This window comes from Podarcis melisellensis (genome assembly GCF_964234715.1).
Source record: "Podarcis melisellensis genome assembly, chromosome: 17".
Taxonomy (NCBI): Eukaryota; Metazoa; Chordata; class Lepidosauria; order Squamata; family Lacertidae; genus Podarcis; species Podarcis melisellensis.
Window position 1 is genome coordinate 32,872,944 of NC_138534.1, and position 17,670 is coordinate 32,890,613.

The 17,670-nt window shown below is 45.2% G+C and overlaps 2 protein-coding genes across 2 annotated transcripts in view; one reads left to right on the forward strand and one right to left on the reverse strand.

Moving 5' to 3' along the window:
- IGFBP7 (insulin like growth factor binding protein 7) overlaps positions 1–9,210 on the forward strand; it is a 25,552-nt gene extending 16,342 nt beyond the window's left edge. The window contains exons 2-5 of the mRNA XM_081894763.1: positions 3,476–3,585; positions 5,378–5,494; positions 8,221–8,347; positions 9,020–9,210. Coding sequence (XP_081750889.1) covers positions 3,476–3,585; positions 5,378–5,494; positions 8,221–8,347; positions 9,020–9,039 — 374 coding nt within the window. The 3' untranslated portion in view covers positions 9,040–9,210. The remainder of the gene's footprint in view (positions 1–3,475; positions 3,586–5,377; positions 5,495–8,220; positions 8,348–9,019) is intronic.
- Positions 9,211–17,670, reverse strand: part of POLR2B (RNA polymerase II subunit B) — a 24,333-nt gene continuing 15,873 nt past the window's right edge. The window contains exons 18-25 of the mRNA XM_081893838.1: positions 16,727–16,821; positions 15,201–15,451; positions 15,029–15,118; positions 13,045–13,152; positions 12,741–12,854; positions 12,487–12,647; positions 11,202–11,397; positions 9,211–9,487 (exon numbers count right to left, since the gene is read on the reverse strand). Of these exons, the coding sequence (XP_081749964.1) occupies positions 9,398–9,487; positions 11,202–11,397; positions 12,487–12,647; positions 12,741–12,854; positions 13,045–13,152; positions 15,029–15,118; positions 15,201–15,451; positions 16,727–16,821 (1,105 nt within the window). The 3' untranslated portion in view covers positions 9,211–9,397. The remainder of the gene's footprint in view (positions 9,488–11,201; positions 11,398–12,486; positions 12,648–12,740; positions 12,855–13,044; positions 13,153–15,028; positions 15,119–15,200; positions 15,452–16,726; positions 16,822–17,670) is intronic.

The following is a 17,670-nucleotide window of genomic DNA, read 5'->3' on the forward strand; positions in this document are numbered from 1 at the left end:
GACCCGGAAGTGTCTGCGGACAGCGCTGGCTCCCGGCCTATAGAGTGAGATGAGCGCACAACCCTAGAGTCTGGCAAGACTGGCCCATACGGGCAGTACCTTTACCTTTACCTTTATGTGTTGCATGAGGATCAATGGCTGAATTGTTGATTACAGGATGGTTAGAAAGAGCACACGAAACTGGGTTGGGGTTAAGGGAGGGAGAGTAGGTTCAGTGTTCATTGTGCAAAAGCCACTTATTTCCACTGTAGAATCCTGAGAATTTCTGTGTTTCCCAGACTTGTGATTGCATATTTGTATTTCTCAGAGGGTCCCTTCAGGTCTAAATTCCTTTCTGCCATGGGAAGGCTGTCCAGTGGATCGCGGGCTTTCCTTGTGATCATACAAGGCAACAGAGATAAAGGTCTTGTTACAAAAATTGGGTGCCTCCCCCTCTCTCTGCCGAGCGGGGGCAAGAGCCCATGGGGTTCCAGGCACTCACCCAGGGTCTGTGTTCCTTTGGATAATCGAGACACAGTGGGGGACCATTGTAGCTTTAAGAAATATGGTTTATTCACCTATTGACACCTTCAGTCTGCATGGAGGGAGTCCAGATCTTACAGCATGGTCATCTCAAGTGGGGCTTGTTCCTCCACAGAAATGCAGCACTGAAGTCCAAGGCATCTCTCCCAGCCAGCTTTCAGCCAACCTGCCCAAAATGGATACCAGTCCTCCTTCCTCCTCCTCCTCCTCCTCCTCCTCCTCCTCCTCCTCCTCCTCCTCCTTCTTCTCAGCAACCCTTGCTCAAAACTCACACCCAGTTACACTGGCAGCCTTCCCAATCCCCAGTCTCTGTTCACACCTGAGGACAAGAGGGGAATTCAATTCTCTTGCATTACCAATGGCCCTCAATGGCCCTGTATTGTTTCTTAATATTTAAATATTTAATATTTAATGCTGTGCTGTACTGTTTTGATTGGGAGCCGCCCAGAGTGGCTGGGGAAACTCAGCCAGATGGGTGGGGTATAAATAAATTATTATTATTATTATTATTATTATTATTATTATTGGCACTAGCTTGGCCAGGTCGTTTTTTGTTTTGTTTTTTGCATAGGCTAGCCCAGGAACTCCTCTGCAGCTTGTATCTCTCCCTTCACATCCCAAATCATCAAAATTGTACCATTTATTAATTCCTAGGGTTTAGGACAGGCATGGCCAAACTTGGCCCTCCAGCTGTTCTGGGACTACAATTCCCATCATCCTTGACCATTGGTCCTGTTAGCTAGGGGTGATGGGAGTTGTAGTTCCAAAACAGCTAGAGGGCCAAGTTTGGCCATGCCTGGTTTAGGAGGTCTGCGCGCGCGCACACACACACAAACACTGTAAATGTATAACAATATCTTTCACTCAGCTGTTCAGCCCTTGTCTGTCTTGACATCGTGCTTTTTGATGCCTTGGATTGGCAGCGCTTCCTCGCGAAGATTGCTGCAGCTGACTTGAGTCCGAAGGTCTGTCTCTTCCCATGGCACTTACGGCCCCCCAGGGACCCACTTCCTCTCCAACGCTGAAGCAGATCCGAGGGAAATAGAACAAAGGGTCACAACCCAGCCAACTCTGCCTAGCCAAAGAAAGAAGCTCGTGATTGTAGCCTGTGATCTAAAATCCAGCAGGGCCTTTCGTGTTAAATAAAACTTTGGAGCACCACGAAAAGCTCCCCCCCCCCCCTTCTCCTAGGACTCTCTTAGATTTTTCACTTGAAATCTATGGGCAATGTTCATCCATTAGGAGTAACACAGTAGCTTAGGAGGGGGAAATAATCTCCCTTACCGGGGGCAGGGGAGACCTTAAAGGCAAGGAAATGTTTCTTAGGGAGATATTGCCATCTATCTATCTATCTATCTATCTATCTATCTATCTATCTATCTATCTATCATCTATCTATCTATCTATCTATCTATCTATCTATCTATCTCTATCATCTATCATCTATCTATATCTATCTATCTATCTATCTATCTATCTATCTATCTATCTATCTATCTATCTATCAATATTTTTTTTATTGATTTTCCAAAATTCATAAACAAACTAGCTAACATAAATCCTAACTGTACATTATCCAATCTTCGTAACATTGTTAAGAGACTTCCTCAAATCCCCCTGGCTGAGTTTCAATGTATATCTTTGTAACAGTTTTCCAAAACAGATTTTTCATAAAATTAATCACTTAACATCTTCCTTTCTTTTCATGTTAACTTTTTAAAACATTTCATTTTAACTTTAAACATATTATTCTATAACATCACATACTTAAATCCTAAGCCTATCGGGTATTTGCGAGTATTTCTATTTAAATTGTCTTAGCATATTTAGCTAAATAGTCTTTGAATTTCATATAATTTATGTCTATTTATTTATTTATTTATTGGGGGGAGGGAAAGCAACTTCTATGTCTTGTTGACATTTCTGGAAGCCACCGGAGGCCATTCCCTTGTACAAAGAGTGATCGTGCAGAGGCAAGACTGTACTGCCGATTACACCAGTGACGCAGCGGAGCTCGCAAACAGGAAACAGCTGTCCCTCTTTGCTCTCCCATCTCTGCTGCTTGGATGAGCTTGACCCTTGAAACTGGACAAGCAGTAGTTCCTTCAGGAAGCTGGATACTGTCCAGTCAACCCATGGCAATTAGCCACCTGAGAGAGGGTTGGACTAGATCAGCCTTTCTCAGCCTTGGGTCCCCAGATGTTGTTGAACTACAACTCCCATCACTCCTAGCTAGCAAGGCCAGAGCTCAGGGATGAAACAATACGGCTCAAGTTTAGCCAGATGACATATTGTTTACTTACTAACTTTTAAAGAATTTGTGACAGTACAGTCGTACCTTGGTTTTCAAACAGTGGCTCATGTTCTCCTGTCTTGTCCCCTTTATAAAGATCTGAGGAATGAGATCATCACCCCACTCTTACTTACCATCCCAGGCCGCCCATCTGCAGCCACATTGTTCTTTCTTTTATCAGATCAAAATGATCAGACAACAGCAAAGGTTGCTAGGTTTATCGAGGGTGCAGTGAGATTAAAGGCCACTATCTGAACAATAATCTTGGTCATTTGATTGCCCTTTTTACCCATTGTTGACTTTTTATTTGTATATATTGCTTGTTTTATGTTACCATGGCCGTTGGCTAATGCAAATAAAGTTTATCTATCTAAAAACAAAGAACAAACCGCTTAGTTCTCGAACATTTTGGCTCCCGAATGCCACAGACCTGGAAGTGACTGTTCCGGTTTGTGAATTATTTTTGGAAACTGAACGTCCGATGGGGCTTCCACAGCTTCCGATTGGCTGCAGGAGCTTCCTGCAGCCAATCAGAAGCTGCACTTTGGTTTCCGAATGTTTTGAAAGTCGAATGGACTTCTGGAACGGAGGTACGGCTGTCCTTCATCCTATTAATTCCTGCCTGCATTGCCTGACTTTCTGACTTTCTCTTGTTTCCAGGACCATCCATTGTGACACCCCCAAAAGACATCTGGAATGTGACTGGGGCCCAGATTTTCCTGAGCTGTGAGGTCATTGGCGTCCCAACCCCAGTGCTGACTTGGAACAAGGTCAGTGACGTTTGATGTTAATTTTCAAAATGATCTGCTGAAATCGATGCAGTGCTTCACCAGAGCACTGCCACGTTCTCCCAAGATCTGCAGAAGAGCACCACCAATATGTCCTGCCCCCAGCTCCCATTGATTCATTCCATTGGGTGCCGTTGCATGGAAAGCCCTGGTGGATTGTGTCCTCTGCAAGAGCACTTTGTGTGCTAACCTTGACAGGTAATTGTGACACATGGAGGGATACAGGAGGAGGACAGGGGGAATTTAGACAATTGGAAAAGTATTGTTTTGAGCAATTAACCACTGAGAAAGGTGACCATAAAGGCATTCCAGATGCATAAACAGAAGGGATTAGGACGGAACATGACAAAACAAGAATGAGGCTTGGAGGAGGGGAAATCTAAACGCATTGCCAAGTCAAACACTCCCTTGGAGCTCTGCAAGCATAATTGAGATTACTGAAAGGGGAGCGCTTTTTTAATTTGTATTTGGCTATACTGAAAAAAATATTTGAGGGGGAGGTTTTTTAACAACAGTTACTTGCAAAAACAAAGCTACCGACTCTGTGACCAAAAGAGATTGTGCAGTTTGTGGATAAGTAGAATAGATCCACACCCCCCCCCCCAAATGTCTTGCTTTCCAGCACCTTTTCTCCCCGGTTAGTTTCTGTGCAAGCTCTGGGTTTTGTTCCTGTTTATCCTTCTAAAACCAGCTCTGTTGCACTTTACCATATTAGGGCCTCTGTAGGGAAGAGGCACAAGTATTAAGGAATGCCTCTTTCTGAGCTCAAGCATATTCTGAGCGCTTTGGAAACACGGAGATACGTTGCAAGTGCTCTCGCGATCTTCCGCCCATGCTGCTGTCTGCAGCCACTGGGGGTGGTTAGAGAGGAGGTCAGGAGAGCTCAACTAGATAACAAAAGCATTCTTGGTTTCTTTGAGGTGGCTAAGAGTCTGGAGGCTCTGGGTTCCCAATTCCTATCCAACCTCCCAGGTTCCTGAGATATCTTTAGGCATGATTAGGGATTCTGTCCCTTTGGGATGGGGCAGCAGGGCAGCAGCAGTAGCCCTTGAAGAACCAGGTTTACACCCTGGGAACTTGCTGGGGTCCAGCTGTGCTCCTGAATGCTCAGGTCATCGCCATGGCCAGGAGTGCTTTTGCCTAGTAGCTGCACCCCGTTCATCTAGCCATGGGTGGGAATCAACTACCGTATTTTTCGCTCTATAAGACGCACCAGACCACAAGACGCACCTAGTTTTTGCAGGAGGAAAACAAGAAAAAAATACCGTATTCTGAATCTCAGAAGCCAGAACAGCAAGAGGGATTGCTGTGCAGTGAAAGCAGCAATTCCTCTTGCTGTTCTGGCTTCTGGGATAGCTGCGCAGCCTGCATTCGCTCCATAAGACGCACACACGTTTCCCCTTACTTTTTAGGAGGGAAAAAGTGAGTCTTATAGAGCAAAAAATATGGTAACTGGTCCTGCCAGCAGAAGCCCATCACAAGATCTTCCACTTGCACAATGGGCCTCCCTGCCGAAATTGGGGGTCAAGAGCACCCCCGGAACAGCGCACAGAGGAGGAGAGGGAGGGATTTTTCCATTTGGCAAGGCAATATGCATGGCCTGTCAGAGCAGTGGTCTTAATTGCAATGCTGAATTCTTCCCATAGAATTATATTTCCTCCAAATGCGTAAAACTTCCAACTATCTTAAACTCTGGGAAATTAAGGTACTGGGACAGTCCAGAGGCAATTGGAGCGGGGAACTTTAACACTAAGACTTTCCCCTCATCTGCCAGATAATAAAAGGCCAATATGGCGTCCAAAGAATGGAGCTTCTTCCCGGAGATCGGGACAACTTAGCCATCCAGACTCGTGGTGGTCCTGAGAAACATGAAGTGACTGGTTGGGTATTGGTAAGTGCCTGTTCTCATTTCAGTTGAAATAATCAGAGCGGGTTGTATCCATCGTTAGTCCCCCACTTACATTACTAGACATGACTAACTTAGGTCCATTAATTTTAAGGGGGTCTCTCTGTGATTATTACTAGCATTTTGACAGAGTGGCAGCGTCTTTCAGGGAAGAAAGAGGCAGTTCAGACTGAGGGCTGGGACAGATCATGGCACCTTGGGGCTGTGTCTAGTGAGAGGGTGAGTTTGTGCCTTTCTAGGCCTGCTAAAAGTCCACGTGACCATGGAACATTCGCCTCCTTGCTTGCAGCACAGGGGTTGCTAATCTGGGGCCACCCAACAGTTATTGTACTCCGGTCATCAAAATAGACAGGGGAGTTGTAGTCCAGCAACATATAGGAAGCCACAGGTTCGCCACCCCCAGATACAGTGGGACCTTGGTTGTCGAACAGCTTGGCTCCTGAACAAATGCTGCAAACCCGGAAGTAAGTATTCCGGTTTGTGAATGTTTCTTGGAAGCCGAACTTCTGACGCGGCTTCCGATTTGAGTGCTGGAAGCTCCTGTAGCCAATCTGAAGCCGTGCCTTGGTTTTCAAACGGTTCCGGGAGTTGAAAGGACTCCCAGAATGGATTAAGTTTGACAGCCAAGGTACCACTGTATAACAAACCTCTGACTTTTGAACGTACAAGGGCAGGTTCCCACTGCTCCATCCGCCTTTGCCTCTGGCCCTCACCTACCACAAGGGAGCAGAGCTCTCTGGCTGAAAAAGGTTCTGAACATCTGGTATACAGCATGAATGTGAACCTTGGAAGATACATTTTCTAGTTATCTCCCACTTAGACTATAGCAATGCGCTCTATGTGGGGCTACCTTTGAAGGTGACTCGGAAATTGCAACTAATCCAGAATGTGGCAGCTAGACCGGTGACAGGGAGCGGCCGCCGAGACCATATAACACCGGTTCTAAAAGATCTACATTTGCTCCCAGTACATTTCCAAGCATAGGCGCCGACTCCATGGGGCTTGAGGGGGCCCGAGCCCCCTCAAAAATTCGTTTGGGGGGGCTCCGCCCCCCCAATAATCTCCGGCGCCCCTCCAGCAGAGCGCCATCGCCGCCCCTCCCCCAGCCCAAAATGCGCAGGGAGGGGCGGACTGCATGCCTCCTGCCCTCCCTCCCGAGCAAAAGCTCCACCCAATTTCCTTTGGAGCTGATTAATAGGCGCAGCACGCTCTCCCCTATTCGCTCACGAGGAGGCGGCGCCACTTTATTTGCATATTCATGAGCTTATTTATTATTCATGAGCTTTCCCGGGCCCCCCCAATATTTTTTATAAGTCCGCGTCCCTGTTTCCAAGAACAATTCAAAGTCTTGGTTTTGACCTTTAAAGCCCTAAACGGCTTTGGCTCAGTATACCTGAAGAAGTGTCTCCACCTCCATTGTTCAGCCTGGACACTGAGGTCTTCCTCCGGGGGTTTTCTGACAGTTCCCTCACTGCAAGAAGGGAGGTTACAGGGAACCAGGTGAAGGGCCTTCTCGGTAGTGGCACCCACCCTGTGGAACGCCCTCCCATCAGATGTCAAGGAAATAAAGAACACAAAACTTTTAGAAGATGCCCAAAGGCAGTCCTCTTCAGGGAGGTTTTTAGTGTGTGATGTTGTGCTGTGTTTTTACTGTTTTGTGGTTTTTTTGTTGGGAGCTGTCCAGAGTGGCTGGGGCAACCCAGTTAGAGGGGAATAATAATAATAATAATAATAATAATAATTATTATTATTTTGAGTGGAGTTTGGCCTGACATCTTGCTCAGCTTCATTCAAATGGAGAAACCACTTGAGTTTTTTACGATTGAACGGCATAAAATTTGTAAAATAAAATGAAGTGTAAGTGTGTGCATATGTGAGAGATATTTCAGGTGAGGCCTAACTGGGTGTATTTCCCTTCCAAGGTGGGTCTGACAACTTTTAGGTTAGGAGCAGGGTGTTCCTTTGTATGGTGGCACTATTGGAATTTACTTCACTGAGAGACCCATTGAGCCAGCTCTGCTAGGGGCTTTCAGAAGGCAGAACTTGCCATTTATTTGGGATGCCTGCTGTTCCAAGTAAATAATTGGCTGCTGATTACAGATTCAGTATGCATTATATACTGTGATTGCATTAAAAGCCTGGAGAATAGAAAGCTGGGACACAAGTTATGGCTTAGATCCAAAGAACAATAGGCATAAATCCACTGAGACTCTCTCCCCGCCCCCCCGCCCCCGCTTTCTTGCCAGAGCTGTGTGAGAGTCAGGATGATGTGGAAGAGTACGCTGGGTGGGGTGGGGGTGGGTGGGAGAATCACCCCTGTACAAGGGAAAATGCCCAGCATGCCCCCATGGGGAACTTTTGGATCCATACCATAAAAAATAAATTTGAGAACACATGTTTTCCATCTAGAGATGAACAGCCTTCAGAACTGTTTCCAGGGTCTTGCTAGACATCTTTTCAAGAAAGATATGAGACAAATGCAGATCCCTTCATTTTAAAACTTCCTCATGCCCACAATTACACGTTATTAACTTAGTCAATTGTGTGTGTGCGCGCGAGAGAGATTCCTATCCAAATGCTTTCCATTAATTGCAACAAAAACTGAAGTTGTTCTAGTTGTTCATCTGGAATACTGTCTTGCAATGGACTTGGGGCTCGGCTTAACCAAGTATCCAGGATGCAGCCAATTTATCATGGTTCTGTTTCAACAGATATCCCCTTTGAGCACGGATGATGCTGGAGAGTACGAGTGCCATGCACTGAACTCCAAAGGAGAGGCAACAGCTTCTTCAAGAATTACTGTGGTTAATTCTTTACAGGAAATACCCACAAAAAAAGGTAGGGAGTTTTTGTGTGTGTGTAAGAGAGCGCACTTTACTGCATTGGGGCCAATATGAAAAGTCAACATGTGACTGGATATAAAAAAAATGTGAGCCTGTTGACTTTAGTAGCATATCGTGTACAGTCATGTTTTAACATTTCCTACAAGATTTCAGAAAATCTGACTCGAGTTTCAATGGGTTTTCTTAAATGTAAAGGCAACTGAAAATAAGGTGTTTTTTTTAATTGTGACACAATGCAAAGTCTTCAAGAAGGTGAAACAGGCTCCCACTCATGTCTGGAGCTGTTTCTTTTCTTTCCTGGCCAGCTTAGCCAAGCAAGAGGATGGTTTCATAGTTCCGCTTGCCTTGGTGATTATAGTCCTGCAGGACATTGTAAAAGGAGCTGGCAAGAGCCTGGAATGGAGGCGCATGCTTGAGCATTGGCTATCACAACAATCAGTATTGCTTGCAAATGGGTCCCAGGTCAGGACAAGAAATCATGCTTTTGTATATGCAGCCTAAAGACCCTGTTTATCTATTATTGGGGAGCTTTTACAGATATTTTTTAAAGCAATATGTTTTGGGGTTTTTGTTTTTTTGCTTAAAGGGAATTCACAGAGCTTCTCAGTTCTCTCATGTGCATTTCAAAGAAAACATAACCCTACTGCATTTATTCATTTATTTGCAGGAGATAGTGCTGAACTGTGAGATCTGAAGATTCTATATTGCACATGAAGAAGTAGAGGCTATCTCATCCAGGCCAGGTTTATGTTAATCTCCCAGAAAACTGCTGTGTTTATTTCCCTTTCATGCCACCTCTACAGTTATTCATCCCTTGTATAATTTTTGCTAAAGTATCAATAAAATATTTTACAACGGTTACACGGCTGAAAAGCTTTTATTTCTATTTACAAAAAAATGAGCTCACACACTTAACAGTCTGAAAATCCTCAGCCACGAAATAGGTTACTGAATTTTAAAAACATTTAAAGAAAGCATGCGACTCAAAAAATTCAGAAGGGTAAAAATCGCTCGGCGCCTAGGAGAAGGGAGATCTGTTTGAAGGCTACACACTCATCATTCGAGGTGCGATACTCATCGACATCAGTTCCTGGAAAAGGAGTTTGCACGCGTACGGCATTCTAACCAGAGAAATCTGAAAAAAGGGTTGACAAATATTAGTACAAAATGTATTTTTCAATATTTATGCACCAACCTCCCCTTTAAAACTCCCGGGGCAGCTCTCACAGTAATTAAAGGAACAAATGCAGCAGGACTCAATGTTGAATATCTGAAAAAAGCAACAGAAACGGGGTGCTAAATCCTCAAAAGAATTTTTAAAAAGTGTTTGCCTGGTGCTGGGATGACAAAGTCAGCAGCACCAGGCAAGCATCCCTTAGGAGGGCGATCTATGTACATGGTGCCACATGTGAGACAGGGGGTGGTGGCTGGGTGTGAAAGCTAACTTCAAGAGTGGGGCGATGTCTCCGATGGGCAGGCACATGTGGCAGAGGACAGTCCTTCAGGTATCAGGCCCCCAAACCCTTTGAATTGCATCTGGATTACATACGGCAACATGCTGTAGGCATCTAATATGGAGCTTACCAAGGAGCAGTGGCCAGGTTCTGTCTGCCCAGGAAGGGCTGCAGCTACCACACCAGGCTTAGCGGATATAAGGCAATGCATGCTACAGATTCCACCTGGACCTCCGGAGAGTGCTGGTTCTGGCAGCAACCACCGGTTGCAAACCCTGATTCCTTATAGGCTACTATCCAGTATCCAAAACTGGCAGTGATCTACCACACCCTCCCATTACCATTATTCAGGAAGCCTCCCCTTCTCCCATGCCTCTGAAGTCATTTAAGGTTATGAAATAAACATATAGAGGGATCTTTATTTCACAGATATAATAATAATATTTATACCCCGCCAATCTGGCTGGGTTTCCCCAGCCACTCTGGGCAGCTTCCAACAGAATATTAAAATACAATAGTCTATTAAACATTAAAAGCTTCCCTAAACAGATTTCTTCTAAAAGTCTGGTACAGTAGTAGTTTTTCTCTTTGACATCTGTATACATGTATACAGATACAGTAGTTGTGTTTGGATATCATCATGACAGATCCAAACAGTTACTAGATGGACAAGTAACTAAACAAGTGAGAAAAGTCAAACTATAGCCTGCCTTAGTGGAATGCAACCCTGTCTAGAAGAGGCTAAACACTACATCCTGCTCTCGTAATTTCTATCGCATCTCAGCTGAGCTTCAACGGATTGGCCCTCACCCCCACACTACAGACACACCAATACAACTTCTGCATTGCCCTGCTTTAATTTGATGTGATGCAGAGTTGGGTGCCAGCAAATGAGTAGGGAAACTGTGACCCTCCAGATAATGTAGGGCTACCGCTGCCAGTTGGGACCCAACTACAGTTGGAAGCCCAACATCTGGAGGGCCAACAGTTCCCCACCCCTGCACTAAGCAAACTCACCCAATGGACGGAACGCATCTCAAAACAAGGAGAGGTCCAAGTTAAGTTCTAAAATCTAACCTAGTACCTTAGGCGATGAGCATCCTACACACGGTGGAATCACAAGACATTCTCTGCGCTGCTATGCTGCCCTGGGTTTCCCACAACCCTTATTAAACCCAGATGTAAGGCAATCGTGTGGAACAATGTAGTGAATAAGGGGTTTTCAGACAGCACAAAACAGACAGGGAAGGTTTTGGCGCATGCAACAGATTTTGCAGAGGGTTTCGAAATGGTAGAAGGCCTGAAGGTGGGACCCAAAAGGATGAGAAAGGATTAAGCAGTGCTGTATGCAGACTCTAAGGAGGGTGAGAGAGAAACAGGTATCTTTCCACATACCTGTGTCTTATTACGGCAGCCCCTGCACTCGTAGGTGTGTGTCCTGGTGTTTGCTATTGCCATTAAGCCGCACAGGTTGCACACGTGAACCTGATAGGGGTCTGATGCCTCAAACAATCTCTCTCGTAAGAACTGTGCTGCGCCGTGAGCAATCTGACAGTCTCTCTCCATTTCTCCAAAACGAAGGCCACCATCACTTGGGGGGAGGGGGAAGAGAGAAACAAGCTTGTTTAATTCCACATTTTTCTAAGCCAGAAGGCTAAGTTATACCCACACTGCCCTAAATACAATAAACTACTGGAGCAGAATCTATAAGTGGACTGCCAAAAATAACCAAACCCAACTTTCTGGAGGAAGTTAAGAAATGAGGACTACTTTTTTACAGAAGATGCTAAAAAAATGGTTGGGATTTTCTCAGGCTATCTGTGCTATGTATGAATGTCGTCTATGCAGGAAACAGCACAGGGGGAAATCAAAGGGACATTCAGCAATGATAAGATTCTGGATTGTAGGAAGTTCAGATAACCCAGTTCCCTGAGCTTTCAAAGCAATATTGTAGCTCTTATGTTGTGAATATATGCTTGAAAAATCTGTGGGCAAAGCCTGGGGGAAATTTCAGTAACTAAAAACATTGCTAAGTGAGATTTCCAGAGGTGAGGGATGGGGTTTCTGTGCCCTTTGGATCTCATTGGCTTCTCCTGTGACAAGGAGAATATATTACGCAAAGTTGCAAAACCTGAAGAATTAAAAGAATGCTAAGTAGGTCATGTCACTATACTTAATTTAAAGGTTGCAGAATTCAGCTTTTCTTGACACAGTGTTTGTGTTAACTTTCATGTAGGAGGGGAAATAGTGCAAAGCACGTCAAAGTCATAGGCTGCTTTACAAGCAAACCAATTTAAGATTTATCTGCAAATGTTTTCTGCCCACAGAAGGTGACAATAACCAGCTAGGGTGCACCTATGCAATCCCCTTTCCAAAGACTTTCAAGTCAGTCCACAAAAATGACCAACCCACCAAAAACAATTTCCAAGCCCACCTCTACCAATGTAATTTGATTGTGAAAGAACAAGCCCTCTTACATTTTAGACAAGAGTCTGCGCCTGGACACCTGCGAGGGATTCACACTTACACCACAGGCAACTGAGAAAATGGCCTGTCATTTCATTCTAGACACCTGAGCCCATCTCCCTCCTCAGATGATGGTTTTTGAAAGGCAAGGACTACAAACAGACCCTTCACTGCTCCAGACAACATGTCATTAAGGCGCACATCTATTTCTTACCGGGATCGACCTTCCATAGGCTGCCTATTAAGGATCTGAATCGGCCCTCTTGCACGGGAATGGATTTTGTCATCTACCATGTGTTTTAACCGCTGGTAGTAAGTAGGGCCGATAAAGATCTGCGATGTGATTTTGCGGCCAGTGAAGCCATTGTACAAAACCTGGAGGGAAAGAACGAGACTCCGTGAACACCAAATCACAGGCAACGCGGCAGCACGGTTGAGCTCCTGTTGCCACTCAAGACCACAACGTACCTCATTTCCCCTCAGATGGTAACCATAGTCAGACAGCAAGTTAGAAATCTTCTGCACATTGACTGCATCATTGAAAGGTGTAGCGTCACCGATTTCTCCTTTATTTGCTGATACCTAAAAAAGGGGGACGGGCAGTTTAACAGAGTACAGGCAGCTCCCAATTTGTGCAGGGGTCACACTCCAAGGCACCGCTTGTTTAAGTGAAATCTGACATATTTGAAACACCATGAAAAAGCCTGCAAACACCCCGTCCTGCCCCTTTTTTGTGACTTTTCACGTCACTTCAATATTCCCCAGTTCTTACCTTCCCTTGCAGACATTCAATCAAGTGACCAATGGTCATACGTGAAGGGATGGCATGAGGATTGATGATTATATCAGGGGTGATACCTTCGCAGGTGAAAGGCATGTCCTAGACAGGAAAGGAAAATGCCACTTATAGCTTCTTTCTGTAAACTTTTTATATATGTATACAGTCGTACCTTGGATCTCAAACGCCTTGCGACTCTTAACGTTTTGGCTCCTGAACGCAGCAAACCTGGAAGTGAGTGTTCCGGTTTGCGAACGTTTTTTGGAAGCTGAATGTCCGACGCGGCTTTCACGGTTTCTGATTGAGTGCAGGAAGCTCCTCAGCCAGTTGGAAGCTGCGTCTTGTTTTTCAAAAGTCAAACGGGCTTCCAGAATGGATTCTGTTCGAGAACCAAGGTACGGCTGTATATAATTCTGGTTAATACACATTTACTTGCTGTGAATCAACTGTGCACCAGGCAAGCTGCAAAAATGGTTTTGTTAAACCAGGCTTTCGATCTGTTCTGAATTTCCGCTGCTGTCCAGTTGTGTGCTGACAATTCTGTTTATGACACTCAGTTTTTATTTTAAGTAACACTCTACATGGGGTTGCCCTTGAACATGATCCAGGAGTATTTTATCTAGCTCAAAATTCTGCTGCCCAACACCTTTGACAGTGACTTGCTACAGGAAGCAAATTAAATTATCGTTTTTTCAGCTGCACAGGCTTCCTGTGTATTTTAAAGAGCCAGTTACAGAGCCCCTAAATGGCTGAGTCCTAATGTCCTTGCCTCCTTTCATACAAACATTCCTGCCCCCAAAGGAATGTTTGATCTGTGTAGGGCCTTCTCTATACTGCCACGGTTACAGAACGCTTTCCCCAGAGAGGCTCACAAAGAACTTGATTGGTCAAGCTTTTGGTTGCTTATTGAACACCATAATTGTTGGCATCCGTCTGTCTCAAGAGATAATGGAATGTGCCTCTGGGGGTGATGTCAAACCACTGTATTAGCAGCACCAAAGTGACTTCCCTGGGGTGCAAGTCTGGGCAGTGTGTATGGAGATCCTAGGCTGCCTAGATTACAAGACCTCCATCTCGGCTTCACCGATGTGGTCCAAAGGAAAGCAGAGCAATACGTTTGGCACCAGCTTGGCTGCAAGAGTTGCAAAAAGGAGGCATACAAGGTGCCGGGGAGGAAAAAAAATAGCTAAGAAGTAAACCCTACACAAATCCAAAGATATCACAGAAGGCAGTAGAGATTTAGGAGGAGAGTTTTCCTTCTCCTAGATGAGTGACCTTCTCAGGTTGAAGACCAACATTTTGAAATTAGGATACATTAAGATCAGCAGAAGGGACCCTCTTGGTAGTTCCACCCCCCTCAGAAGCTAGGAGTGGTGGTGGTTTGGGAGAAAGCATACCCTGAGGCAACCCCTGAGTTGAAGAACTCCCTTTGTACAGAGGTGTGCCTGACACCTTCACTAATAACAGTTTCTGAACACTGAAGACATACTGTATTTTGCGTGTATAAGACGCCCCTATGTATAAGATGACCCCTATTTTTTTTAACCCAAACTTAATTTTAAAAAGTTGTTGAGGTTTTTTTGGGAGGTTGTTAAGCTTTTTTGGGAGGAAGATTCTTTTGCAGGGGTCGCTGCTGCCAATCACTCGCTCACTCAACATACCTTATGTTCATAACATACCTGTGTATAAAATGACCCCCAATTTTGGCCAATTTTTTTAAAGCAAAAAACAGTCTCTTACACAGAAAAATACAGTACATCTCCACCATGGCCTTTGAAGCTTGCAGTGTGTATTTTTAGGACCTGCCCTACTCTTGCAATTGTAATTTGATTTAAACGGCTGTATTTTAAATTGTTATGACTTGCTGTACAACTTTAGGGTGAAAGGCAGGTAATAAATCAAAATAATGACAATATCTTCATATACAGATTTCTAAGCATGTTTCTCCCTTGCATCAAAAAAAACAGGCTGCTTTTACCTCTTGTCTGTACTGGATACCACAGGTACCTTTCTGCCCATGTCTGCTGGCAAACTTGTCTCCAATTTGTGGGATTCTCACAGAGCGCACCTGGAGATAAAGAGGACAGTCGGTTACTCCAGAATTATGGCTTTATCATTAGCAAATAATGACGCATAACTCCTACGCTTACCCTAATTTTACAAAACTTGTATCCCTCCTGGTTCAAGGTAACCATGACCTGATCCACAATGCCCGTTTCGCTAGTGCGCAGGAAAGTGCTGCAGTCTCTCTTGGTGTAACGGCGGTTGGTGCTCTCCAGCTCGTCTTCGTTCTCGGGCAAAGTTACCGTCTTGCCGATGATGACGTCATCTCCCGAGACGCGCACACCGGGTGCAATCAAGCCATCGTCGTCCAGTTTGTCATAGATGGCGTGCCTCATCCCTGGGGAAAACAAATGCACAACTTGCAACCCACCTAGCTGAACACAAGCATACCAGCACATCAAAGGCTTACAAAATCATCCCCCAACCCCAGTGATTTTTATATATACAGTGGTGCCCCGGAAGACGAACACCTCGCAAGACGGAAAACCCGCTAGACGAAAGGGTTTTCCGTTTTGGAGGCGCTTTGCAAAACGAATTTCCCTATGGGCTTGCTTCGCAAGACGAAAATGTCTTGCGAGTTCCTGCAGGTTTTCCTCCACTTTCCCCCCCTTTTTCTAAGCAGCTAAGCCGCTTATCAGCTGATCCGCTAAGCTGATAAGCCACTAAAAGCCGCTAAACCGCTAATAGCGCTAATCCGCTAAGCTGTCAATGGGCTTGCTTCGCAAGACGAAAAAACCGCTATACGAAGAGCCTCACGGTACGGATTAATTTCGTCTTGCGAGGCACCACTGTGTGTATATATATATATACACACACACACACACACAAACACACACACACAGAGGTGCTGGTACTCACCATGAAGTTGTTAGAGCAAGAGGTGCTGGTACTGCACACCTTTGAGTACCCCCTGAAAAAAAGCACTGCCCCCACCCCAATTTGGCCTTCCTGCATGGTAAAAATATACGGCTGGTTGGCTAAATCACACACAGCGCATGGCTGACCTTGGTTCTCTGCAATTTCAAGGAAGCCCATAGCACAGTTCCTAAGTGTGGTTGTACTGAAGACCACCGCATGTTCTTAAGGTGATTGGGTGGCCTTTGAGTTCAGCTTCGTCCTTTGAGGCCATGATCCAGCAAAGCCAGATGCATGCAGGGGAAAGAACCAGACATACTAATGGGGGGGGGGGCCTGCCACTTCCAGCACTGCCATTGTTATTTAGTTTTGTTGCTGAACAGCTAGGGTAATGGGGTAAGTTAAATTTTTAACATTTATGCTAAAGGGGGGGGCAACTCATCTGTTTCACCCAAATTTGTGATCTCAAAGAAACCATCCCTAGGAAGCATTTAATCCGTGTGAAGTGTATTTGCATTGCCCATCACACCAGTGCAATACAAACCCAGGTTAACAAGTTTAAAATCTATTCTAATTGTCGTTACAAGGGATAACATACAAAAAAGAACAACCCAGTAGTTTCTTTCCCTGCTAGAGAACGTACAAGAACATAAGGGGAAGCTGCATTGCTCTTTTTGATTTATAAAGGCACAGAGGAATCAAAGTTTTGAGCCGCAGCCTGTCGGCCTGGTTCTCATGAATCCCTGTTTAGTCTTACCTTGACACGTTTCGCGAGTAGGTTTCTCAAAAACTTCCTCTTGGTCAAATCCTTTCTTGGACTCTTGCTCTTTGTAAGAACGATAGAATACAGATCTGAAGGGCGGGGGAGAATGAAAAAGGCCTCAAATCCAAACCCAAGACCATTCTTCCAATTCAGGCTATGTTTCAAACAGACACGGTACAGGGTGTGCGTGCCTCAGTCAAGAATAGGATGCAATCCTGAGGGAAACAGCTGAAGAAGTCCTATTAAGAGTCGGCAACTAGAAGCCCCTTGGCTAAATCCACCCCACAGTCAATTAGAGATGAAAGGTATGGAAAACAAAATGTATTGTTAGGTCAGTGGGGGTGGGGCAGAGGCTGCAATAAAAGCCTACCATTCCCCTTGCAGCCTTCTCAAAGAGGTTATTTCAAGAAAACTAGCTGCCGACAAGGGACTTGTGAGTCGAACATGTTAGCTCCTGAACGGAGCAAACCCGGACGTGAGTGTTCCGATTTGCAAACGTTCTCTGGAACCTGAACGTCCAACACGGCTTACGCAGCTTCCAATTGGTCTGCAAGAGCTTCCTGCAGCCAATCGGAAGCCTCACCTTGGTTTCCAAATGTTTCGGAAGTCATACGGACTTCCGGAATGGATTCTATTTGACTTTCGAGGTACAGTGGTGCCCCGCTAGACGAATGCCTCGCAAGACGAAAAACCCGCAAGACGAAAGGGTTTTTCGGTTTTTGCGACGCTTCGCTAGACGATTTTCCCTATGGGCTTGCATCGCAAGACGAAAGCCCATAGGGAAATCTCGGGGACCTTTTTTTAAATGCTGGCGGTGGGGAGCAAAGCCTTCTCCCCCCCTCCGGACTTCAGAAGAGGTCCAGGAAGGCCGGCGGGGGCGAAAGGCTTTGCTCCCCACCGCCAGCATTTTAAAAGCGGTCCGGGATAGCAGGGAAGCG